General features: G+C 37.8%; 1 protein-coding gene across 1 annotated transcript in view; it reads right to left on the reverse strand.

The window, feature by feature from the left end:
- CNTN4 (contactin 4) overlaps positions 1–26,850 on the reverse strand; it is an 891,247-nt gene that overhangs the window by 186,427 nt on the left and 677,970 nt on the right. Inside the window, exon 7 of the mRNA XM_031662718.1 lies at positions 14,697–14,894. Within this exon, the coding sequence (XP_031518578.1) occupies positions 14,697–14,894 (198 nt within the window). The remainder of the gene's footprint in view (positions 1–14,696; positions 14,895–26,850) is intronic.

Here is a 26,850-nt window from a genome sequence, read left to right on the forward strand (position 1 = left end):
CTTCCCATAGTCAGAGGAAAAAGAGACTGAACCTTAGAAACAAAGGTTAAAGACAAAAAATGGATGGGGGACAGGTGCAATTACAAAAGAAATGATTTCACTCACTCTGCAGAGGTGAATACTTGCCTTTTTTTTTCTTTTCTTTCTTTTTTTTTTTTTTTTTTTTTTTTGAGACTGAGCCTTGCTCTGTTGCCTAGGCTGGAGTGCTGTGGTGCAATCTTGGCTCACTGCAACCTCTGCCTCCCAGGTTCAAGCAATTCTTGTGCCTCAGCTTCCCAAGTAGCTGGGACTACAGGCACGTGCCACCGCACATGGCTACTTTTTGTATTTTCAGTAGTGATGAGGTTTCACCATGTTGGCCAGGCTCGTCTTGAATTCCTAACCTCAGGTGATCTGTCTGCCTCGGCCTCCCAAAGTGCTGGGATTACAGGCATAAGCCACTGCACTCCACTGAGGTGACCCTTTTCATCAGCCATTTCAGAGTTTGAGAAGCATCAAGAGGATCTCCTCAAACTGTGAAAAACAGAATCAACCCTGAGTGTCTGATGACATACAGTCTAGCTAAGTTTGCTGTGAGGTACATTGTTAAAAGTGCAAACTTGAACATAATTGTTCTTCTTGTTGTTGTTTTCATTTTTCTTCCTTTCCTGGAATGACAAGGAGTATTGGATTTGGAAGGGACCTTTGATATCATTTGGTTCAGCGACCTTAATCTTGGTATTATTTTCCTACTTGATGCACACTTTTCTAAGGAGAGAATCCATGGTTAGCAACCTATTCTTGAAGGGACACTTATCCCTCCGTAGGTTAAAATTACAATTCTAATCTATCCCTTTCTTTTACAAGCAAGGCTGTCATCTCACAAGTTAAATGGTTTGTCTTTAGTCCCACAGAAAACCAGTCAGTGTTGAAACCCAGGCCCCTGACTCCTCATCTTAATATCTTACAGCGGCCTCTCACCACGAAATGAATAACACTACAAAAGTAAGTTAAAATACATTACACCCATGCTTGACACGTTCAGTCACAAAATCATTCCTCCTTTTTTGGCCAGCCTCTGCTGTCTGAGTTCTCTTGCCCCTGAGTCTGGGCTTGCCTTTCTTTGAGCATCTGCACAAAGCTGGCCTGGTAAAGACTCAGTGCATACTAACAACAATATTCACACACAGCTGCTGAACTTGCTAACAAACAGCCCGTACAGTTGAATCATCATCCCATAAATATCAGTAGTATGACTTTGAGCGCAGTGAGCAAGTTAACACCTTTTAGTGCTGTGTATATGGCTGTATACTCTGAGAGCAGTGTTAATTAAAGAAAGAATTGCCTTGAGAGAAAGAGGTCTTTCGTCTTCCCAGGGAATCAAGACAGCCTGCACTGCAGTGTATGATGTGTTGCAGGGAGATGAGACAATAAGGTTAAAATACAAGGGCCAAGGAGGTCTTAGAAGTCATCAGGTTTTTTTCCCAGCCTCTCTCTGTCTATAAATATCACATATAAAATTGTGTTTATCTAATCCGGTCATGAAAATTACACCAAGGAGCAAATATATGTCACACGGCCTTGTTTGAAAGAACTAAAATATCATCGGCACTGCAGAAGACGCAATGTCCCAGATCCCTGAACTGTTATCTCCATGTCCTAAAATCCTGCCTATTTAGGCCCAAACAGAACATCTGCTCTCCCAGAATCCTTTGCCTACTTACTGCCTTCCCCTCTCCTCTGTAGGCCCTACTCTCTAGCCGACAGTGGTCTTTAAATGACTCAAATTATAAAAACTTCTACCTTTGTCTGTTTCCATTGATAATTTTTTGAAAAACAAGTTTTTAAGGTATAATTTACATACTAAAAAGTTCACGAATTTTAAGTGTGCAATCCAATGGCTTTTAGCAAATTTGCTGAGTCATGCAACTATCACCACAATCTAGTTTTAGAACATTTCCATCACCCCAGTGAGATGCCTCATGCCCATTCACAATTAATCCCCATTCCCAGTCTCAGTCCTGGGAAACCTCTAACTTCTTTCTGTCTCTATACATTTGCTTTTTTCTGAATATTTCATATAAATTAAATTGTGCAATATGCGGTCTTTTGTGCCTGGCTTCTTTCACTGAGCATAGTGTTTTCAAGATTCATCCATGTTGTAGCATGTACCAGTAGTTTGTTCCTTTTTATTGCAGAATAATATTCCACTGTATGGATATACCACATTTTCCTTCTCCATTCGCTGGTTGTATTAGTTTCCTAGAGTTGCCTTAACAAAGCATTACAGACTCAGTGGCCCTAAGCAAAATAAATTTATTCTCTTATAGTTCTACAGGACAGAAGTCATAAATACAGGTGTTGACAGGGCCATGCTCCCTTTGAGACTCTAGGAAGAATCTTTCCTACCTTCTGGTGGTAGCTGTCAATCCTTGGCATTCATTGGCTTATAGTCACATCACTCCATCTTTGCCTCTGTTGTCACATGACATTCTCTCTGTGTTATGTGTTTCTTCCCATTGTGTTCTTAGAAGGACACCAGTAATATTCGATTTAGGGTCCATCTTACCCTACCACGACCTTATCTTTGCTGATTACATGTATGCTGACTCTATTTCTAAGGTCACATTCAGAGGCACTGGGTGTTAGGACTTCACCATATCTATTTGAGGGACAAAATTCAACTCATAACACCAGTTGATGGGCATTTGGGTGGCTTCCACTTTTAGCTGTTACCAATAATGCTTCCATGAACGTTTACATGCAAGTCTTTGTCTGGGCATATTTTCATGCCCATACAAAGTAAGAGTTATTCTCTACTACTGCCTTGCTTCCGTCATGTTACTTATCACAATTTATAATTCTCATTTATTCATGTGTTTAGTGTCTGCCTTCCATTTAGATGGCAAAACATATAACACCAAATAATGTGTCTGACTTTTTCATAGCTGTATTCCTAACTTCCATTGCAGGCTCTTCACTTGTAGGTGTTCAGTAAGTAACTACTGACATAAAACATTTTACATATAAATTTCAGGGTACCTCTTAAATAGCAATGCTGTTTCCTATCATCTTTATAGCTAGCTAGCTAGACAGACAGACAGACAGACACACACACACACACACACACACACACAGCATCTCTTCTATTGTCCTCTTACCTGCTTTAGAGACAGAAATTCTTCTCATTTTTTTCTGTATCCCTCACAAATCTTAGCCCAATACAAGTAATATGTGAAAAAATGTGATGGGTAAGGATTTGTTGAAGGGAGGAAAAGATGTAGGAATGCAGTGTTTATGCTGTGATATATAATAGTCATTAAGTCAAACATATACTTCTTTCCAGGCATAGAAGTCATTTATGAAGTATAATTGTAGCTTCTAGTACAAGTTCACTAACTTAAGATCATTCTTTACTAAAATGATCTGTATACATTGTTTATCTAGTCACACAGAGTGATTTCTGAGTTGATACACAGTGATCCATATTTATGGCTATAGGAGCGTGAATAACAGAGCCATCAGTAATAACAAATTAATCTGTATATATAGCAGTAGTACAGTACATAAAGAGAAGGATCAGAGATAAAATGGCATCATTTCACTGCTGTTTAAAAATTTTTCATTGTATATAAAGATTGTCCTAGTATTAAAGTCATAAAAACGAGAGAAGCAATTTTCTTCAACTATATTATGAACATTGTTTTGGAACACCTGTGAACTGTTCCATTTAATTTGGTTACAACTGGCACAGGCTATGTTGTTATTTTACTATTTTTTTATTTTAACCATTTTGGCCTTTACTTTCTGCATTAAATTTAAAAGCTGTTGCCTTTTTTGTTTTTTAAGAAACGAAAGGCCCCTTAAAACAGGAGTGCATTTTTCAAGTCATTCTGCTGACCACCTGTACACTTTCGCAATTAATTGGTGCACAGCTGCTCTGGTGATTTACATAATGATTAGGCTAAAAGACTGCGAACATTGATGGAATTGCTCCAGAACCTCCTTTTCATCTTCAAACTATTAAAAAAGGTGGGAAGATGTAAAGGCCTACCCAGATCTATATAACCAAGGCAAAGTAGAAGTAAGGAACACATATAATTTAGTCTGGTTCAACCAAGATATACAACCTCAGCCATGCTCCTCTGCTATATGAAATATATGATTTGCCTATAAAGACCACTCTTGCTTTCAATTCTAAATAAAAACACCTAACATAATTTTATGCATAAAGCAAAAATGTCTTAATTCATTAAAATTCATTGCCAATGTTTTATGTTCTTTGGATTAAGAGAGATACAGTAATAGCAATGAAGGTTACAGCACTTGAAATTCCACACATCAAAGTCTTCAGAAGACAGGGGCTTAGTTGTATTAATATTCCAATAAATTAAATAAGTAAATATTCATTTGACACCAATCATAAGCCACGTGCTGTGCCTAGAAATGGGGGCACACTGTGGATAACACAGATCTGATCCTTATCATCATCACATTCATAGGCTACTCTTTTTTAGCACATGGCTTAGTAATGGGGCATATGCAGGCAATAACTAATTGTTTATTGCATAACCAAAAGAGGTGATTTCATGAGGAAGACATGGTGGGCAGTTCTTAAGTATTTTTCCTAAAGCAATGGTTCTCAAACTTTAAATCAACTGAAAGGCTTGAGTTTCTGATTTAGTGGGTTGAGATGTAGCCTATGAATTTGCAATTTTAAGAAGTCCCAGGTGATTTTGATGCTGCTGGTCTGAAGAATACACTTTGAGAACAACTTTCCCAACTATGAGCAAAAGCAAGAAGCTCCACCTAACATTAATAAACATATCCTAAGGGCTAGTCATTGGGAGAGTACTAGCAATGGAGACCCAAATTGAGGGACAAAGTCCATCCAGAGTCTGGACTCTGTAGAAGAACTTGTGGCAACTGTATCCCTTTCAAAACCTGGGTAATTATTAAAGTTGATGCTGATGTCTGTAAGAATGCAGAATTTAACAAAACAACTGGCAATTTAGAGAATATGAAAGAGAAATCAGCAACACATCGTGCTTGTTTAATTACAATTTGCAGAGCACTCTGTTGGCAGAAGGAGACCAGTTTGCAGAGTTGCGTGCCATAAGATTTTTGCCAACACCTGCCTTAGCTGGAATCTGTGCTTACTAAATTTAACTACAGAAGGGACATTTACTAACTTCCACAGAGTGGGATTTTCTACAGAAAAAAAAGGCAAAAATTGTTTTATGAAAAGTTTCCACATTGACTTTCTTGGGAAACAAGTCATATGATGTATGTATCACTAACCTAAAAATATTTGGAAATATCTGATTAGTCATACAAATTCACTTGACTGTGTTTACCATTTTGCGCTTTTGAAAAAAGGCATGTTTCCCCTTGGGTTCAAGGAGATATACAGATTCTAGTGGACTGTCCAAGTTATCTCTACCACCACCACCACCATCCAGTAGGTGAATTCCCAGAGTTTGAGGCAACAACTGTTGAGACAAGAACCTCCCCACTGCTGAAGAGGAGAGGCAAGGTATCTCAAGGTTGTACATCACCTCTTATAGTCAAGGTTTTAATGTATCCTCACAGACCTGTGAGAGATCAAAATAAATCTTATGATTTGACTTTAATCAAACCTGCACCACCTTCCTTCCTTTTCAATATTGAAAATGCAGAGATAACCTTTTCCAAGATACTGTCTCATTTACAGGCAGAGAGGCCAAATACCTCTGCCTGCACTGGACGGTCCTGGTTTTCCTGAATTCCTGAAGTAATGAGCTAACAGTTTCCAGTTTGGGCAATTAGTTATAATGTTATCTTTTAAGCCAACTTTTACCTTCCTTGAAGGAAGTACTCCTATACTTTTCCTACTAAAAAGTTATCCATGTTGTATTGAACTAAACACTATCTCTGTACATGTTGGTCCCAGTTCAAGTCTTCGGAGCCACAAATAACAAGTATTTTAATGGACCGTCTTCAGATATTTAATGATATCATTTTGTCAAGGATTAACAGAGTTTTTCTGTAAAAAGTCAGATAATAAGAATTTTATCTAGGCTTTGTGGGCTATACAGTCCTGTTACTGCTCAACTCTGCCATTGTAGCTGGAAAGCAGCCATGGCCAAAAGGTAAACAAACGGGAATGGCTGTGTGCCAATAAAACTTTATTTACAAAAATAGGTGGTGGGCCAATAAATGCTAGTTGGCTGATCCTTGGCTTAGAGGAAATGGAGACGATAGCAAAGTTTGAGAGAATCAATAGAATCAACAGACAAATTATTAGAACTACAAGAAATTTTAGCAAGCTTGCCAAATACTGAATCACAAGAATAACGGTACCTTCCATATATAGGCAACAGCTAATTAGATAATGTGATTAAAGATAAGATACAACTGCCAGGGTGTGGTACCTCACATCTGTAATCCCAGCACTTTGGGAAGCCGAGATTGGAGGATCACTTGAGATCAGAAGTTCGAGACCAGCCTGGCCAACATGGTGAGTCCCTGTCTTTACTAAAAATACAATAATTAGCCGGGTATGATAGTACATGCCTATAATCTTGGCTACTCGGGAGGCTGGGGCAGGAGAATTGCTTGAACCTGGGAGGCAGAGGTTGCAGTAAGCCAAAACTGCACCACTGCATTCCAGCCTGGGCGACAGAAGGAGACTCTATCTCAAAAAACAAACAAACAAACAAAAACAAATGGATAAGACACAACTTACTATAACAGCAAAAATGATAGAGAATCTAGGAACTAGCCAAGAATACCCAACATTTCTATAGAAAAATTATTTACAGAAACAGGCCACAGGAAAGATTGGCCCGCGGGAAAGAGTTTGCCGATTCCTATTTAAAGCAAATAATGTGCCCACTGCCTGGAATTATTTTTTTCTCTTAGATTGTCTGACTCTTCATGGAAGCCTGGGGTGATTCTCAAGATCAGGCCAGTTTTCTTCACCTTTAAGCTGTGATTATACACCTGATTCCACTGTACCCTTCACTGCTCCATGGTAGTGCTTACCAAAATTGAAACTTAAGTGAATATGCTTTAATTCTCTACTCTCCCCTGAGTATGGCCCCACTCCTGCCTCTAACTGCAATTAGGCTTCTCAGCCAGGCTATAATCCATGAGGGCAGAGAAAGACTTTTGCATCTCTAGAGCCAAGTAGAGAACAGATACTGAATGAGGATTTGTTGGTTAAATGCATGATCAAAAGAATGCCCCAAGTCAACTCAATTCTGGGTTAAACACTTCTTCCCTCTTTCATTTTAAGTCCCTCTATAAATGTATTATTCAGAACTCAATTCAATAATTCCAATAAAGAATGAAACTTTAGACCCTTCATTAACTTGGAATTCTCTAATTCCCATGGGCTGAAATCATGTCTTTTTATTTCACAGTGTGCCACACACAATGAGCACTTAACAGATGCTTCCTAACTGAGTAGCCAAATGGCCATCCAAGACCTTTAGCCCCCATGGACCTGAAATGGAGTCGGCTATGCTAGAGGTCTAAAGCTGACTGCCAAGTTCCTAAGCTTGTCAAACCTTCAACACATCCAGAGCCATTAAGACGTTATTAAATCAGATTAGCAATGGCAGTTTAGCAAAATATCTCACATTCTTTAGTCATTTAGATGTTCTCCTCATAAAATATGTTTTACGCCCACAGATCCTCAACTGCGATGTTGTTAGAGAATTAAAAACAAGACATGATTGCTGTGACAAAACCATACAAAGGTTGCAATTAGAAGTGAGAGTAAAATAAAGCAGTGTTTTGGTATAAACTCTAGATCTTAAATAATATAAAATTATGTCTAAGTGGAAGGCATATCTCTACCTGTTGCCTGTCTAAATGCCAGGTCATCAATAAAGGGTTGCAGATCACATCTCCAATCTAGAAGAGATCTCCTAAATGACTGGGTTCAAAAACCCACTAGGTTAATTAAGTGGCCTGCAAATAAAGCTGTCTTTTCATGAAGAAAAATAGTGGTTGTTGATGCCCAGTTGAGGATCTAATGTAGCATGGAGCAATATTAGGAAAGTTTACAGTTACCAGTTGTCAGGATCATAATGGAGGATGCATGATGCTGCAATAATAATATTTCAGAATCTTTGAGTTTTCTCATTTCTATTTTAAAAGTCTTCTTTGGTCTTAAAATTTTAAGTTTGTGGGGAATGTTGTCTTCTGAGCCACTAGGAGGTGTAATGGTCACTGAGGTGAAGGCTCACAAAATGGCATGCTGTGGCCTGAAAGACTGAATGCACCTAGTTTTCTGCAGGGATCAGTTGTCAGCATTGGTAAGAAATCTGATCCAATGAACAGCATCTGTCTGTTAAACCTGATATTATATGATCTGGGCAAATGTTGAGATTGGAGTTAAGAAGGCTAGAAAGTTGTGACTGGAATCCTTGAAGACAACAAGAAGAAACTTTAGATAGAACTTATTATAAATCACCTTTTTTTTTTATAGCTGAGAAGACTAAGGACCAAAGAAATGGTATGATTTGTCTTATGAGAGCCGCGGGTACGTCTGGGACTATACCCCAGAATCCCTTTACTTTCCCTCTTGACTTTTAGTCCTGGACATGACTAAAAGTCATGAAACTGAAGGATGCTGAGGTCATCATTTCGGCTTTTTCCTACTGGGTGGAAGTTTGATTTAAGATGAGAAGATTAAATACTTCAAAGTTGCTGTTATTCACTGTTTTCATGGCTAAATTAGGCTGTGGAAAATGAGTGAGGACTTGGGAAAACATGGTCAGTTATTTCAGTTATATTTGAGAATATATATAAACATTTTAAACATTTAATTTTATATTGAAGTATAATACACATTTAAAAAAGTTAACTTTACATTTTAACCTCCAAAGACAATATATCTGGTTTGTATATGCATACCTATATCCAAAATGTATATGCTTAACAATCTATGTAAATATAGAAATGCAGGAGAGAAAGGAAAAGAGAGAGAGAGAGTACAGAGAAAGAGGGAGTTTGAAACTCTAGGATACGATAATCTTATTGTTCCTTGTTTTGTAGCATCTCTTCTATGTGGAGTTCCAATTAGGGTTAATATTCAAAAATATTTAACAATCACTGTGCAATGCATGGACCTATCAGACAGACACATTTATCTTTGTTCTAATAAGCAAAAAACATTTATCTTTGTTCTAATAAGCAAAAAAAATTTTTTTTTAAAACCTACCAAACCAGTCCCCAACCAGTCTCCAGAAAAACAGAAAAAAAAGGCAAAGGCTAAACAATGATTTTTCATGCTAAATTATGTACCTGTGTATGTAATGTAATGTGCATAAACAGTGTAACAGACATTATCTCATTTTCTCAAGACTGTCCTAATCTCTGCGAATTCTTTTCATGTTAAGCTATTTTCGAGAGAGCCATATAAGTGGCTAAAGACAGAAGAAAGAGCCAATATGATTATCATCGAAGACTACTATTTCTCTAGTAGTTATGCTATATGAGCGGTCTGTTACCTTTGTTTGTGGAAATTTAGGGATAACTCTTTGAGATCTGTGCAGGAAGCATATAACATAGCAGGCTCAGCACTATTTATAACCAAGAGCTGGGCTAAAAAGGATCAATGGACTACTTTAGTACCTGTAGTAATAATAACCATGATATACTCTTCCCAATTATAATTTTTCCCTCTCATGATTCCTAAGCAACAGGTGTACCTTCCCGAATCAGTTATCTTCTCAAAGCAGATTTTAAAATATCTGGATAAATAACTATAAACTCTGATAAAAATTTTTCTCACATATGTCTAACAACTCATATTTTTATGTGTCCCAGAAGTGAATACTGCAAAATAACAGTCATTTGAAATAATTCTCACTATAAAATTCTCAAAAATTATGAAGCAAAAGAAATGAAGCAAATGTATCAATCTAGAGCCCAAACAGCCTTTTCTGAACCTCAGTGAAATAGTATGATGGCCAAGGACCAGGAATCTGTCCTGACACCACTTTTCTTATCTGAATTCTCTGGTCTTCAGTTCCCTTGTTTCTCAAAAAATAAAGATATAAAACTGGGTGATCTCTAAGTGCCTATTAGGTCCAATAATCTGGGTATAACCCCTTTATCAAACAATGTTCTAAAAATTTGAAAACTCTATGTTTTAGAAAAGTGAGAAAAATAATGACAAGCAAAAAGAAAAAAAAAAAAATCAAACTTTACCACCAAAAGTTAAACACTTTAGAGTTTAACATCATTTGTCACTTTGGAGAGTATTATTCCACCTTTCTCTGTCACTATACACTATTTTAAAAAAGAATAATAATAAGGTCTATACACTATTGTAATCTGTCTTTTAAAAATATAATTTGTTGATCATATTCTAGGTAAGAAAGTTATTGATGGTATACTTCTGTCACTGTTCAAAGCACTTTCAATTACAACATACAAAATAACTATCTGAGGTAGATGCTGTTACCCTTATCTCACTGATGAGAAACCAAGTACAATGAGGTTAAACTGACACATCCAAAGCCACATGGATAATAAACGGTGAGGCTGAACTCTGCCTGGACTACTTGGCTCCAGGATCCTCATGGCTTGTGTCCTTACCTCCTGGCCCCACATTGGAGCCATCGTTTGAGATGTAGGAAGGAGTGAGCCATGTGAAGAGCCGGGGAAAAGCAAACAGGGAGCCCCAGGGTTTTGCAGGACTGGGGTGAGTGGCAAATGGTCAGTGAACAGACATGGAACTCATCACACCTCGTTTGTATCAGGAACTGAGCCAAGGTTCACTATTCACCTTTTATGACTCACCATGGCCTCTTGGGCTACAAATAAGGAATCATAGTCTAGACTGCTTAGCTGAAATGCCCAGGAAACAAGCTGAATATTGGGGAAATACAGTTATCCTGGCTACATGTGCTCTTAGCAAGGGAAATGACAAGTCTAGCATTAGTTCAGCTCAGGCTTCAAACTCCTTTGCCTTACTTTTTTTTTTTTTTCCTTTTCTGAGGCAGGCAGAGGATGTGAAATTTTGAGTGTGCTTCAATGATCAAAATGATTGTAAAAATTCTATACTCGCCTTGCACTTATCAGTCACCAAATCCCAGATCTTGAAGAGAGAGAGAATTTCATTGATTTTACTGTCACAGAATATATTTTAACAAGAATGTCTTCTTTATTTTGCAATCTCTCCTTGATTTATATTTCCCTTTTTCTCTCACCTTCAGAAAACAGCTAATTAAATAACCTATTTTCTGCTTAGTAACACAGTTTGAGTGTCCATTTTATGTACTCCAGTGTTAATGGAAAAGACATGAATTTTCACCATGCAATGCTCATGGAAATTAAGAATGAGTGGGCATTAATGGCTGAAGAATGAGATCCTTAGTCTGCTAACTTTGTGATAAAATATTTTAATACAAAACATTTGTCATCTGTATGAAGATATACCAGACAAATCAAGACAAATCTAAAAGCCAGGGAAAAGGCAGAGTTGTTGCCAGTTTTAAGTGTACATGATGATTCTGGAGTGCTCGTGCTCCTGAATGTTTATTTCTTATTTTTTGAAGAGGAGTTCTGTGTGACGTCTGTCCCTGGCTATGTCACAGTATATCAAAGTCAATATGTAATTACATCTGTGACTTGATAGACCAAAACAGATAATACCACTGAACAGATATTCTGGCATAAGTGCATTTGGGTAGAAGCCAGAGGGGCTGTATTTTTAAGCGATTTCTTACAAAATGCCACTGGAGCATATCTTTTGAAAGTTTCTTCATCTGTCAGTCTGGAGAGATAGCACTGATAGCTTTTGACAGAGCTAGTACCTTACCTACTTTTCTCTGTAAGCTGATAAGAATTTTCAGTTTTATTTAATATAATGTAGCTCAATCCAACATATTAATTTAACATTTGCCATGTGGCAAGCACTGTGCTGAAGCGCAGTATAAAGTCAAATGAAAATGATGATCTTTCCTTGATCATAATGTGAGCGAGGTAGGGCAGGCAAGCCGACATATTTGAATATACCAGATGAATGTTATGATAGAAAGATGGCCAAAAAAGCACAAAACAAATAATTCTTCCCATTGCCAAGGGAGAAGTTATGTATTTGGTTTTACAAATAATGCTTAAAATAGTATTCTTGATTTTTCCCTTGCAAACCTGTGTAGTAAAACCATTTCAGTAAAGGGCATTCCCATACACTCAGCTGCTATGTCAGAAACCTATGTGTCATCCTTGATTTTCTCTTCCACTGTCTCCCACATTTAAGGAATGAGCAGGTTCTGGCAGCTTTACCAGCAAACTATATCCTGAATCCATTTTTCTCCTTCTCTGCTGTTACTCCCTAGTTTAACCCGCCATCATTTCCCAACTGAATTAATTGCAGTAGTATTCTGATTGGATTTCCAGTTTTCGCTCTTGTTTTCTGAAAGTCCATTTTCCACATAGCAGCTAAGCAATCTTCTTAAAAACATAAATCACTCTTTTGCATACAATTCTCTAATGGCTTCTCACTGCACAGGAACTAAAATCTGGTAATTTCTCTATGGCCTCCATGTTCTGGTCCCTGACTCTCTTTTAACCTTAATTCTATCCACCCTCCACCCTGCTCAGTATGCTCCAACCATGCACCATTCTTCGTGTTCCCTGAACATGCTGAGTGCTTTTTTTCAGGCCTCAGGGCCTTTGCATGATGTTAACTCAGCCTGGAAAGCTCTGTCCTCTGATCTTAAGAGGCCTGGTTTCTTGTTATTTCAGGTCTCAGCTCATGTGTCCCTTCCTTAGAAAGGCTTTCCATGGCTGTCTAAAGTAGACACCCACTGTGCCCCCTCTCCACACCACAGAGCTGTCATTTTATCATACTGGTTTACTGCTATCTAAAATAATAGGATTTTGGTTTTGTTTATGTTTGTTTGTTTCTTTGTGTCTGCATCCCCCAGGAGAATGCAAGTGCCTCCTGTTCACCAGCACTCAGCATAGTGGCTGTCACACAGCAAGTTCTAAATAAATGTATGTTAAATGGATGAATAAATGAATGGTTAAAATCTAAATTATTTGCTTGAAAATTCCACATATAGTCTATGTAAGGATGCTCAGACCCTCTCTTCAGAGCTGCTCAGTCTGTAAATACTATGTTCTGGAAGGTTCAGGTTCAGAGACTCACTTAGGCACAAAGTTCAGTGACAAAACAGAGGAAAAGAGTAACAAACTTGGGGAACAGAAATCTGAGTTCTAGTCTTGCATATGTCAAGTTTTTCTTATACAAATTCAAATAAGAGTTGTTAGAGTATAATGCAAGGAAGCACTGTGAGGGTTTAAGATATCAGGCTCTGGAGTCAGTTAAGACATGGGTGCTGGGTGGAAATCTTGGAGCCATTAATTTTTAATGAATGTGGCTGAGCCCCTGTTTCCCCACCTGAAAAGAGAATGTTTATCATATAATTGCTTGAGATTTAAATGAGATAATTCACATACAGTTCTGTGCACAGTGACTAGGCACATATTAAATGTCAAATAGATGTTTGCTATTAATGTTTTTGGCTGATAGTATCCTCACTCGTGTGATGTCTAGTCATTACTGTTCATAATGGAAGATCTGAATGTGTACTGGACAGTAAAAGGATTTTAAATGAATAGAAACCTGAACATGTCTACTATGACTGCTTAAATCATGATATCAGCCCTTCTTGAAGGGCTTAATTATGTCTTTGTTTGAATTTATTCAACAAATATTTACTGAGAATCTTCGATGTACCAGGCGCTAAACCAGGTGCAGCAGAGGTGGCTGTGACTAAGGTACTACATGTGCTTTAAAAAAGGCAAATTGCTAGTAAGACAGACAGTGAAGCACACAGACAATTGTGATGCAGAATTATGAGATCTTGGGGGGTATGGTCGTAGACTCGATATAGAAGGTACCTGACACAGCATGGTTGGGTGGCAGCGTGGGCAAGCAGAGATGGCTTCCTGGAAACAGTGATATCTTTGAAGAAACTGGAAGAACCAGTATCAGTTATCCAAGGGAGAAGCTGAGAGGAGAGGACTAAGGAAAGGAGGAGCATTTCAAGAAGAGGGAACAGCATATATAAAAACCCGTGGTGGGAAAGGGCATGGTACTCCTAGAGTTTGGCATACATGGCTGTCTTTACAAAGTACACGGTGATTTTTACTACACATTGTTAAGTCATTTAGGTAATTAAGAATATATGAATTTCATATATTTTCTTGAAATATTCTAATACTGTGGGGAATTAAAATTTCTGTCTCAAATAAGCATTGTTATGTCTACATTTCACTGTGGTGGGAACTATGCGTTCAGTATTGTAAATCCAGAGGTTATTTGGACAATTGGACACAGAATACTAAATTACATATAATTGATTAATGAGCTAATTGTTCAATCTTTCACTTCATTCTGACTGTATATACAGTCTAAGTGGGAGAGAAACAAGAAATACCTTCCTTTGTTATTTATATTCACTTAAATCCTCATTCTATTCCTGTTGAGATTAGCAATTAGATTTCTAATTAGTTTTCCAAAATGGATTCATAGGTTTATCTCTTACACAAGTGGAGAAAATATGGGTACCAAATATAGGCAGCATTAAACTTTTCTTACATTTAATTTAGACAATAAAGCTTTGTGAGCCAATAACATAACATACCTTCACATTCATCCTGTGATTGCAAAAAACAAAATTAACAAAATTACTTAGAAAACTCACCATCATTTCTCAATATTAGTGGTGTAGGTGGCCCCAGGACCTTGTGGTTTGTCACAGTATTGGTAACCACACAGGTATAATTCCCAACATCTGATTTTTCTACTTTGGCAATATACAGATTCCCAGTCTCTTGAGAAACAAAGCGGCGATTATCCTGATAGGAAGGATATTCATTGAAGATCCAGGCATAACTCAACTCTGAAAGTAAAAAAATCTTCATTACAAATATGTCTTTTGGCCCTGGAACTCTACTGTTTTCATGAAAGAAATGATCAGGTTAAAAATTTATATACTGTTGCCCAATGACTCTTTTTCAGCCTACTAAATATAGATAGGAAGTAATCACAGTTCCCTATGGCATTTTACCAGCCTTTCTACTATCAGTCAATAAGGTTTCATTTCCAGAGAAGTAAAAGATCCATTGATAGCTGATTAAGTGATGTCCAACCTCTTTAAGTCAAGGGCTAAGCATTTATAGTTTGCTAATCATGTGTCAGGCACTATGCAACATGTATTGAGTAATGCTCAAATTACAGACCCAGGGTGTCTATAATCTTGATATAGTAATGCTGGAAGCCACCCTGGAAACTATTTAGTTCATTTATTTTGTTTTATAGATAGTAATCGTTATATTACATCATAATGCCCCATACTTGCATAGTACTTTATGCTTTCCAATATATTTGATAGTTTTATTTCCATTAACTGAGAAACTAGCACCTAGGAACAGAGTAACTTATTCAAATTCTTAGCTCTCGTTAGAAACAGAATAATTCCTGAGTCTCAGTGCAGTCTTCTTCCAATGCCTCCTGCTATCAACTCAAATTCTTTCTTCTCACTTGTGAGGTTGAATACTTTTCCATCATTTTAGTAAGAGAGCAGTTTAATACTGTGGCAAATACTCATTAAGTACACACTGACTGACTAGTTGACTGATTCCACAAATATACATCGTATTAAAAAAAATTAGATCCATGAGGGCGTGGATATGAAATAGTGATACAAGAGCAACATTTTCACAGACACTTATCCCATAATATCAGTGGGATGAATTTAATAGGCAGTTGTATCTGAAAACATTCCTTTGAAAGTTCCAATTTTTATAAGAATTAGGTAAATGTTTTATGAAGGACCACATGATCCCATGCTTTCCATTTCAGAGAAGACCGCTAAATGACAGTGAGTTTAAATGATTTGCTGCAGTGAACTATCGTGCTCCAAGGAAATCAAACTCCTTCAGCTCCAGGCATTCCATGATTCCTCTCTTTAAAGTGTAATTTCCAGATTTGTCCAAAGCTAGAGAAGTGATATACTAGCTACTGGCACTGATTAGCCAACATGTCCCACTTTATCTTCAAAAATTACTTTGTTGAGGGGAGAGTGAGGGAACAACTAAATGCAATGGGGCCTCTGGTTTCAGAACTAGTTGGCTGAGTTCTTATATGTCACTTTTTCATATGATCGTAAGCTAAAGCCTAAATGTATAAAGTGTCCTTGGAAAATAGCAGAAAGGTCACTTCAGCTTTGTAGAGAGAACGCTAATTACTGTAAAAGTCATTTTTTGTACTGTAATCCTTCAATGTGTCCCAATTGTACTTGACCTCAACAACTGAATGTGCAACAGGAAGCATATTCTGCCTTAATAATCCACTGTTTACACACAAAGGAAGGGTCATGCAGATTGTTTTCCCTTTATCACTGGATTATAACGTTTCCACATGTATTATTTTAGAAAGATATAATTATGTTTATATGAGAATGGCTAATCATTTTATTTACGAATGTGCATGTAATTATAAGTAACCCCATGCTGATGTCAAGAGGATACTCAGTGTAAATACGTATGCAAGTGCTTTCCAGAAAGCTGGTTACTTCCTCAAGAAACAAAAATCTAGGGGAGGAAAAGCCCCTATAATACATTGTGAAGAAGTACTATCCTGTATGGTAGGCTTTTAACAAACAGCATAGCAATGCACTCCTTACGTACTCAATAGGTGAGTTTCAAACAAACCTAGTCATCTCTCAGCACCTCAACTTTCTCCTATGCAAAATGAGAAGATTTCCTATCTCCTAATTATTTATAAGAGAGTTTTAAGTATAAATTAGCACCTCCAAAGTCACATGATGGAAGTTAGAATGTAATTTACCAGCACAATATTAATCAACCCACATTTCTCCAAGAAGAGTTGAAAGCAAATACAGGAAACTACTTTTTTTTTTTTTTTTTTTTTTTGAGATGGGGTTTTGCTCTTTGTTGCCCAGGCTGGAGTGCAGTGGCATGATCTTGGCTCACTGCAACCTCTGCCTCCTGCGTTCAAGCAATTCTCCTGTCTCAGCCTCCTGAGAAGCTGGGACTACAGGTGCCCACCACGACACCTGGCTAATTTTTGTATTTTTAGTAGAGATAGGGTTCCACCATGTTGGCCAGGCTGGTCTCGAACTCCTGACCTTAGGTGATCCGCCTGCCTCGGCCTCCCAAAGTGCTGGGATTACAGGTGTGAGCCACCGCACCTGGCCAGGAAATGATTTTTTTTTTTCCCTGCAATATTTTTCAGAACTCTCAGTAGCGGCTACTGGCTGCAAGGCTCTCTGAATTCTGCAGAAGACTCATTTAGCAACTAGAAAGTCGATATTGGGAAAATGGCATCTGCTTCATTATTTTTCTAATTGGAGAGGAACAACAACAACAACAACAAAGTAAGACTAAAGTTCAAATCTGTGTTACATAAGGGAAGCCATTTAAACTTCATTTTCAGTTTCTTGGTCCATAAAATGAGGACAATTTAAAATGTGATGCAGGTACGTGGTGAGGATCTGATTATGTGAAAGCACTTTGAACTCTCTAAAGGGCTGTACAGATGTTATTATTGGTGTTGCACTTCACCAGGTTAATCATTATAGAAGTAAAACTTTTTTATTCAATTAACATGCGGTTTGATCTAATTCAAAATAAGTTGATTCCTTTGGCTTCCCTGTTTATGTTACTTAAGTAACTTAGTGAGAGATGCAAACACCCAGAAGTGCCTTGTGCAGCATTTCCTAAACAGTGGTCTTTGATGATTAATTCTTTGTTTTCTACCCCCACATCCCTAAAACTCAAAGGGTTACATGATCAAATTACTTTGAGAAGTACTGGATAAACAAAATAAAATGGAGTTTTAACTTTTTTCTTTCAGGACTGGCAAGAGATTTTGACATGCCAATGTCCTTGAAACTCCTTAGAGAGTGTTTAAGCATCCAAACTTATTTAGTTTGCTCATGGAATTACCACCACCACAACCACCTAACCCCCATAGCTCAAAAAACCTAGTTTGGGAAACGCTGTACCAATTAGTTCAATTCAAAAAACAATAAGTAGAATATAAGGATTATTAACTGTATTACTTCAGTTTCTGCAAAATCATTAACATTAAATAGAACAACAAACAACAACAACAAAATGTTGAATTAAAGTTGTAATGTTTCCCCAATTGTAATGACAATATAGCAGTGTAACCATTTCTTATGCTGAAATAAAAAAAGAAGAAACCATAGTTGCCGAGAAGAACCTCAAACAGAAGATGCTAAGGAACCTAATCAACATGGTTCAACGTCTGACGTTTGTAAAGACTGTGGAGTCCTGTCCTGAAGTGGAAAGGTCAGCAGAAAAGTCTTGGCTGGTGTACTGGTGAGAACATGTTGGGCTAAGCACTAAGCTCCTAAAACAGGGGAAATCTCTCACTAAGACATTAACTTAGTTCTTTTCTCAATCAAATATCACCACCTGGAATATTGTAGTTTCACTTGTTTATGTCTTCAGGGCAATCAGGAAGGAGCAGGAGGAATATAATGTAATGAGAATGTAGACATCAAAGCAGGCAAAAAGTGTAGTAAAACTAAAACATACGCAACGAATTGCTTGTCCTATTTCTTCATTTAAAAGATAAGAAAATTCTGAGGTCTAGAAAGGGTAAGGTTGGAGCACCAAAAAGGGGTGAGGCAGACTATAACCTACTCGTTCTAGCTTAACTCTCATCCCAGTGTACCATCTAGGAAAAAGTAAGCGCTCTTGACATTTGAAACCAAGATCTGGTATTATTCTATCGCTCAAAAGACAATTGAGATTTCCCTTAAGAACCAAAACCTATTTTTATCAGAGCAAAACAGTAATCCATTGGGTTACATGAAACGCTATCAACATTCTGAAAAATAAAGCCAAGTAAATAAAACAAAATAAACTTTTATGTGCTACAACTCGCAAAAGTGTATCCCACTCAGTTTGATTTCCTTAGGGACTTTCATGCAATATTTATACTTACTCAAACTTGACAGATTTCTTTTGATAAGTTTTCACACACTAATTGCTCTGGAAGTGACAGACAGTTTCTGTCCCATTGGCAATTTGTAACAACTGAGTAAACAGATACTTGGAATGCAATATATTAAATAGATTGTGAAACTTCTGGTGCTCAATTGAAAAATACTGAGGCTAGTTGTATTGTGATACTCATTAAAGAAGAAAGGCCTAGCAATGGTTTTTTTGGTTTGCAGCATCCAAATCTATTGGAAATGAACTCTGAAGCTCTCTTAATTGGTTCTTTTTTTTCTGTATCTCTAAGCCAACAACAAATGATGTATGATTGTTATTTTTAAAAGAAGACACCAATCAAGCAATTTTCAAATCCAGGTACTCACTGAACAAATTACCCAAATGATCAATCAGAATTCTCTGGATGGTTGCTCTTTAATTGTTCTTGACACCAATTTATTTCTAGAGCTATATTATGCTTCATTATGTTCTGAGTCATATCCCAGTAGTGGCAAAGATGTCAGTTTTCAAAGATGCCTTTCTTAACCTCAAAGTTTTAAACCTGAAAGGCTCTTCGTCCAACTTTTTCAATTTTACATACCAGGAAACTGAAGTCTAGAGAAACTGTATGAGTGGATCATGATTACACATTTGACAAGTGGCAGGGATGGGACTGTGGGGTAGCCCTAGTATTCAGAAGAGCTGGTTCTGTTAGGAAGCCGTATGTTCCTCTAAAAATGTATTTTGGAGCCAGAAGAAATCAGTTTTCCTTATCTATAAATTGAGGGAGTGGGATTACATGATGTCTCAGTCTCTTTCATCCTTCCATACATTCTATATGTATATCATCAAATCCAACACGCTCATTTGACAAATAAGGAAAGAAAGATCCAAGGAAGCCCAGTAACTTGCTAGGAATCACATGGGTAGTTACTGGGAAGGTCAAGAACTAGAACACACACGTGCACACACACACACACTCTCTCTTACTTATTTGATTTAAGCTGTGTTCTATTTTGTAGAAAGAAGATATTAGTGTTAAGTCAGGAGACATGGATGGTAGTCTTTGCATTATAACACATTTTGGCTTTAATAAATTATTTTAACATCATGATAGAGTCTCCTTACCTTTAGATAGTTTTATCAATATGTATCCTGCTTTTTACACAGTGTTTGTGAGGTTGAATTTAAACGGATATATAATTCTAAGAAAGTAGATGTGAAAAGTGTATTTTAACTGATCTTCTACAAATGAAATGGGTAAAACGAATGTATTCATTGGTTCATTTGTTGGTCAAATATTTACAAAGCAACAGTTGTTTGCAAAAAGCACTGAGCTCAGTGCTGAGATGGAGAGCTGTGCTGGCAAGTGCTGGAGAGCAGTTACAAAGACCGAGTTGGAATCAGTTAGTGTGCTGAGCAAAGGGAAAAATGGCATAAGTCCATGGAAAGATCTCTGGAATTGGTGTCAAGAGACATGAATTGAGTCTTGGCTTTGGTACTTAATCAGCTGGAAAGTAATTTCTATTCCTCAGTTTTCTCATCTGAAAAATAGGATAATTAAAAGAATACCTTCCCTGCCTATACCAAGAGTTACACTGATCACCAAACATATTAATGTAAATTCTTAGAGAGTTTCTTGTGGTACTTTTTTCGACAAAAAATATCTTCTTGTAAATGGATTGATATCTTGTCTTTCTCTGACCTTTGTGAAAGAAAAATGTTATAAATTGCGAGCAACCCAAAAAATTCCCTAAGAAAGTAAGAATTGTACCAGGAACTGCAAGAACTAAATAGCATTGATGATTGTGCACAATAAACAGGTAGCAGGAGAAGGCAAGAGTGTTTGGTTTCAGAGAAAACCAAAACCACACATGTCATATGAAAGATCTATGAGCTCTCTCAAGAAGAGAGTGACCAGTAGACTTTGGATTCTGAGAGAGGGAGCTTCTGGATGACATTTCTAATTATACTAAGACACAAAATGATAAATATAAAGTCATATGTGAGCTGTCATCCAGTGAACAATGCTTTGGGAAACAAGAGTGGAGGGGCAGTGTCTGACATGAGCTGAGATCTGAAGGTGTAGAAATGGGAGAGATACTGTACCTCTATTAATTAGAAGACAGACTAATGAATATTTAAACCTATAATGATGGTAATGACCCTTTGCAGCGTTGAAATCATGACTGTAGCTGTCAGGACCTCTATTACAAATACTCTGTGGTCCAGAGAACTTTGTTTAGACAGGTCCCAAGCAATGAGCAGGACCATCCAGGGTCCAGACACTGTTTTCATTTTTATTAGTGCTGAGTAGAGCAGGGATGACAGATAAGTGTCACTTGGACCACCAGTCACCACTCCTACACCCATGGCTGACATTTATAATTGACTCTGCCAGACACAGACTGAGAATCATTCTCAATACAGTGTTTCAGGCAATTACCTCCAATCAATTTGTGTTGGCACATAAAGTGAAAGCTTTTCACCGTCTTTGCAGTGCTGATTTTGGAGAAATGAAATGGTGCCCATATGAGGCAAGGATTAGATAAGGCCTAGTACTAAATCTCATCCAACCTTGTGCCAGGTATTTCTAAAAATAAGCCTTCCAGCTAAGAGACTACTCGCTTTGTTCAAGATAGTTTTAGTACATGCTATTTACTCGTTCAGATGTGGCAGTGGAGGTGTGGAAAAGCAAGATGGCAAAAGGTGCATTTTCTGGTCAGGTATACAGTTCTTGAATATGTTCGAGTATGACTTACAATATCTCCCTCTTACATGTAACTTCTTATTTTCTTGCCTCTATTTTTTGTGGGGGTAAATTGGGCATTTTTCTAGGGTGTAGATTTTCTTTAAGAAATTGTGGGTGGAAGTTATGGAATTTAACTGGAAAGTAATTTAACTCATTGTTTAGGCAATAAGCCAAAAATGAGTATATGACAAAATAGGACATACAACTTATATGATTTTTAAAGGTAAATGGAAAGGCTTCAACAAAATCTTGTACTTGCAGTCAATGGCTTCAGCATATAACTCTGCATTCCCTGTCTCTCCTCTGCTCTCAGAACTGTATCAGTGAGAAGTCTGAGAAATATTGCCTAGATCTGGAGTCAGTAAACTCTGTATCTGCCAAGGGAAGAAGTCATTTTAAAAAAAAACCAGGAAAGCATCCTTTTTGTTAGCATGTTCCGACTGGAGTGGAGGCTGGAAAGTGACAGTGCACAGAACAGACCTTGAGACTGACAAGTGGATGTGTCTTTTATAGTTTCCTTATGTTATGAATCTGAAAATCCAAAGGCAATGAAATGTTGAAGAGATATCTGCACTCTCATGTTTACTGTAGCACTAGTCACAATAGCCAAGATACGGAATCAACCTAAGTGTTCATCAATGGATGAATGAATGAAGAAAATGTGATACATATACACAATGGAATAGTATCTAGCCATAAAAATAATAAAATCCTGTTATTTGCAACAACATGGTTGAACCTGGAGGACATTATGCAAAGCAAAATAAGCCAGGCACAGAAAGACAAACAGTGCATGATCTCTCTCATATATGGAATCACAAAACGTTGAACACATAAAAACAGAGAGTAGGATTGTGATTACCAGAAGCTGGGGAGCAGGGAGGTTGGAGGAATGTTGGTCAAAGAATAAATAATTTCACTCAGACAGAAGGAATAAGCTCAAGAGAGCTCTTGTGCAACATGGTGAGTATAGTTAGTAACAATATATTCTATTCTTGAAAATTGCTGAGAGTAAATTTTCAAAGTTCTTGCCATAGAAAAAATGGTATGTGAGGTAATGAATATGTTAATGAGCTTGATTTAGCCACTCCATAATGTATACATATTTTAAAATGTTGTATGCCATAAATATATACAATGTTTATTTGTCAATTAAAAATAAATAAAAAACTCAAAAAATAAATTAAAAACTCAAAATCAAATACATATCTTGATACTGGGCTTTTCTTGTTTTCTTTTTCTTTTCTCTTTTTTTTTTTTTGAGACAGGGTCTCACTCTGTCACTCAGGCTGGAATGCAGGGGTGCAGCCTCCACCACCTGGGTTCAAGTGATTCTCCCACTTCGGCCTCCTGAGTAACTGGGACTACAGGTGTGCACCACCATGCCTGGCTAATTTTTCTATTTTTTGGTAGAGACACGGTTTCACCATGTTGGCCAAGCTGGTCGTGAACAACTGACCTCAAATGATCCCCCATCATGGCCTCCCACAGTACTGGGATTACAGGTGTGAGCCACTGCGCCTGGCCTTGATATTGGGCTTTTCTTGAAACAAACATAGTCCTCAAATATCAGTCCACAAAAGCAATCTGAGTTATACAACACAATTTCCACTATAACAAGTGGTTCTCAAATTTGAGTATGCTTCACAATCACTAGAAAGGCTTGTTATAACACAAAAGGCTGGATCTCACTCTTGGAGTTTCTTATTCTGGAGGTGGAATAGGGAAGGATAAGAATTGCAAGTTTCTAGGTGCTGCTGATGGTGTTGGCCTGAAGTCCATACTCTGAGAAAACACTGTTTTAAAAGATTTGACTACATTAGGCTCTCATTCCATCAGGCAAATGATTGCCAAAGGTGAATAGCAGCTTCCCACAAAGGAACAGGCACTCAGTCTCCAGTTTGCCATAGCCTCTACCCATTCCCTACTCCATATTCCAGTCCTATATGAATCTGTAGGCAATTTAGGTTGTGGCCCCTGCTCTAGGATACAGACACAAAGACAAATAAATGGAATTGACCCTTAGTTGCATACTTTTGTTGGTATGAAAATGGTACTGAAGAAAACAAATATAAGCTAATCTCAGTATTTTGATGCGATAAAAGTGGGGTGCTGAAACCATACAGAACTGACATTAGACCCTTGTCTGATTGTGATAAAGAATGGCCCAGACTAGCCTGGGCAACATAGTAAGACCACATTCTACAAAAATACAAAGTTAGCTGGATATGGTGGTTCACACCTGTAATCCCAGCTACTCAGGAGTTTGGAGAGACTGAGATGGGAGGATCGCTTGAGCCCAGGAGATCAAGGCTGCAGTGAGTCATAATCGCACCACCATACTCCAGCCTGGCCAACACAGCAAGACTATGTCTCAAAAAAGCAAAACAAAAAATAGATGGCCCAGTCTGTTCAGTGTGGTCAAACCATCAAACCAGTAAAGCCATGGCAGAGAGATGCAGCTGCAGTGGACTATGATGGGCAGATGGAAACACTGTTCATGGGGGATAAAGAATGTTTCTTTCAACTATTTGTTAAAAATTTGGTATTTTAAGAAATCAAAGGTATCACCATATTTTACAAAGAGCTCAAACACACAAAGTTCATTTTAAAAGTGTTAATCCCTTGAAGCATGAATACCCTTTGATAGCCAAGTATAAAATACTTTCAGATAATGTAGAAAGCACATAAAAGCTAAAGAGACAACTATCAAAGTTCATGCCCAGTTTCAGAGACAGTATGGCTTTTTCTCAAGTGGCAGGAGAATAGAAAAAATCAGATGATACAACTCTTTCAGCTCCACACTTATACACGCTTCATACAAGCCCTGTGGGTTGATTCCAGATTCTCTCTAGGAAGGAGTGTAGGTCCCATTGCTGGGGAGAAAATCAGCATCCAGGTCCTGTGGATTTGAATTCCATAGAGGTTTTTTGTCTCACCATCATCTGTCACTGGCCTAAGAACATCCTGCTATTCTGTCCATATCAGGTTCAGGGTCACTCAAGGCCAACCCACACAACGCTGCCAGATTAATCCTACCAAAGGGCAGCTTTGAATCATGTCCCTCTTTCCCACACAAATCCTCTGTGAGTTCCACTGCCTCCTGGATTAAGTAAAATGCATCCAGCTCACATTCAAATCCTTCCATAACAGGACCCCAAGTTATTTAGTTTTAGCTTTCTACTCTTTACTCTTTGTTAACGTATACTCTGGGGGAGGATCCCTCAAGCTAGGAGCTGCAAAACTTTAGAGAGGTTAAGGAGGGGCATCTTTGATTAATGGATTCACACAGTACATAGTATTCCTGCAGGGGTCACTTTTAGATGCAAAGAGAAGACACAGTGGGAGGGTTGTGCCCATCCATCTGGGCTTTAAGCAGAGAGCTCTGTTTTTGAAATTTGCACTTCCCCACAAAATTGTATTTTAAGAAAGGTTTATACTGCTAAGAAGGGTTGCTTAAGGTAAAATGGAAAAATAGTCACTGATCCCCTTGTGTACCGGGTTCTTTTCAGTCCCTCTGACAAGGCTTGTGCACTCTCTTCTCAGGACATGTTTCCCCACTTTTACTTAGCCACTATCTTTTGCAAAGAGCCATTTCCTGACCAGGAAAATTACATGTGGTCTCTCCTCAACAACAAAATAAGTGTTGGTTTCTTTTTTGCCTCATAGCAACCAGCACATTATTTCACACATGAAATTTGTTTTTATGTATTAGAATAGTTCAGTTGCTCATCTCTTCTCCATCTTCCAGGCTTGAATACTGCTTGTGGACAAGAATACATATGGCCAGAGAACATACACTTTACTTTTGTGAAATCAACTTAGTACGCGTTAGTTGAATCGAAGTGGAATTCCAAATGCCAGAAGTTTCCTGGAGCAACAGTATTATTGCTGAACTCCAGGCCCAAAGTGTTAGCTGAGAAAGAATTCGCCTGTAAATAAGAAAGTACATTTCTTTCATCAGACCATTAATGGTAAATCAAATTCACCGAAATCAGAGGAGGGAAAAAAATAACAATAACAACAAAAAATCCTCGGACTATCAAAATACGTATTTTAAATCGGAATGCGTGAGCTCCTTTCCTTAAAAATCCTTCCCTTTCCATGTATTTCTGACTCTCTGGTGCAGTTTTGCTGAGTTTACTAAGTGGCAGAAAGAAAATACAACAGATTAGCCAAGAGAGAGAAGGACTCAGTAAAGGCAGGAAGGAAAGGATGCAGCAGTGAAGTTAGTCCACCTGATGTGACTTACACTAAATGACAGATGTTGATGAAAACTAGAGTTACCAGATGACACCCGTGTGACCCGGCCACTGGTCAGATCACAGTTACTCAAAGGTGACAGGAACACCTGGACTGAATAAGACATCTCCATGCACAAGGAAAATTAAACTGGATCCAGTGAGCAAGATATTTTCGTTTACCTTCAGTAAGCCTCCATCTTATAAGTACATCAGCAGAACCACAACTTTCCTACTTCTTTACATTTTCAAAACACTTGTATATCCATTATCTCATTTGGTGCCTCTGACAATTTTTACAAATAAGTAGAATAAGGATTAGTTCCATGGGAGAGACAGGAAAAGTGAGATACAGAAAATGACATAAGCTATTCCAAGACCACACAGACTATCAGTGGAATTAGATTTGGGATTAAAACAGACATCTCTTGAGACCATGACAAAGAATTCTTTTCCTATGCCAGGAACCACTGCAACAGAAACCTTCAGCTTAACTAAGTCAATGACATGGCAGTCTAGCAGTGATTACCCTGACTGATGTGCCAGCCCTATGGTTGAGGCAGACTGTGGTAGGGATCTGGACAACCTTGTTTTCTTTTGTATGCCACAGTATCTAACCCCATAGTGACATTCAAGAGTACTCAGAATTTCAGGGAACTAGGTGACCACTTAAATCCTGAGATATCAGTCTTGTACGTGTCACTTGTAGCATCAGCACTTAAAGATATTTCCTAGGAAAATTTTGACTGGACAAATCATAATTAATAGAAATATTGCTTTTTCTCACAGCATAATAAAAATCTGTCTTATTACTTTAAGCTAAGCAAATTCTGTGAAGAAAGAAAAAAGAGGATTCAATATGGGAACTAAAAT

Source organism: Papio anubis, chromosome 2 (assembly GCF_008728515.1).
Source record: "Papio anubis isolate 15944 chromosome 2, Panubis1.0, whole genome shotgun sequence".
Taxonomy (NCBI): Eukaryota; Metazoa; Chordata; class Mammalia; order Primates; family Cercopithecidae; genus Papio; species Papio anubis.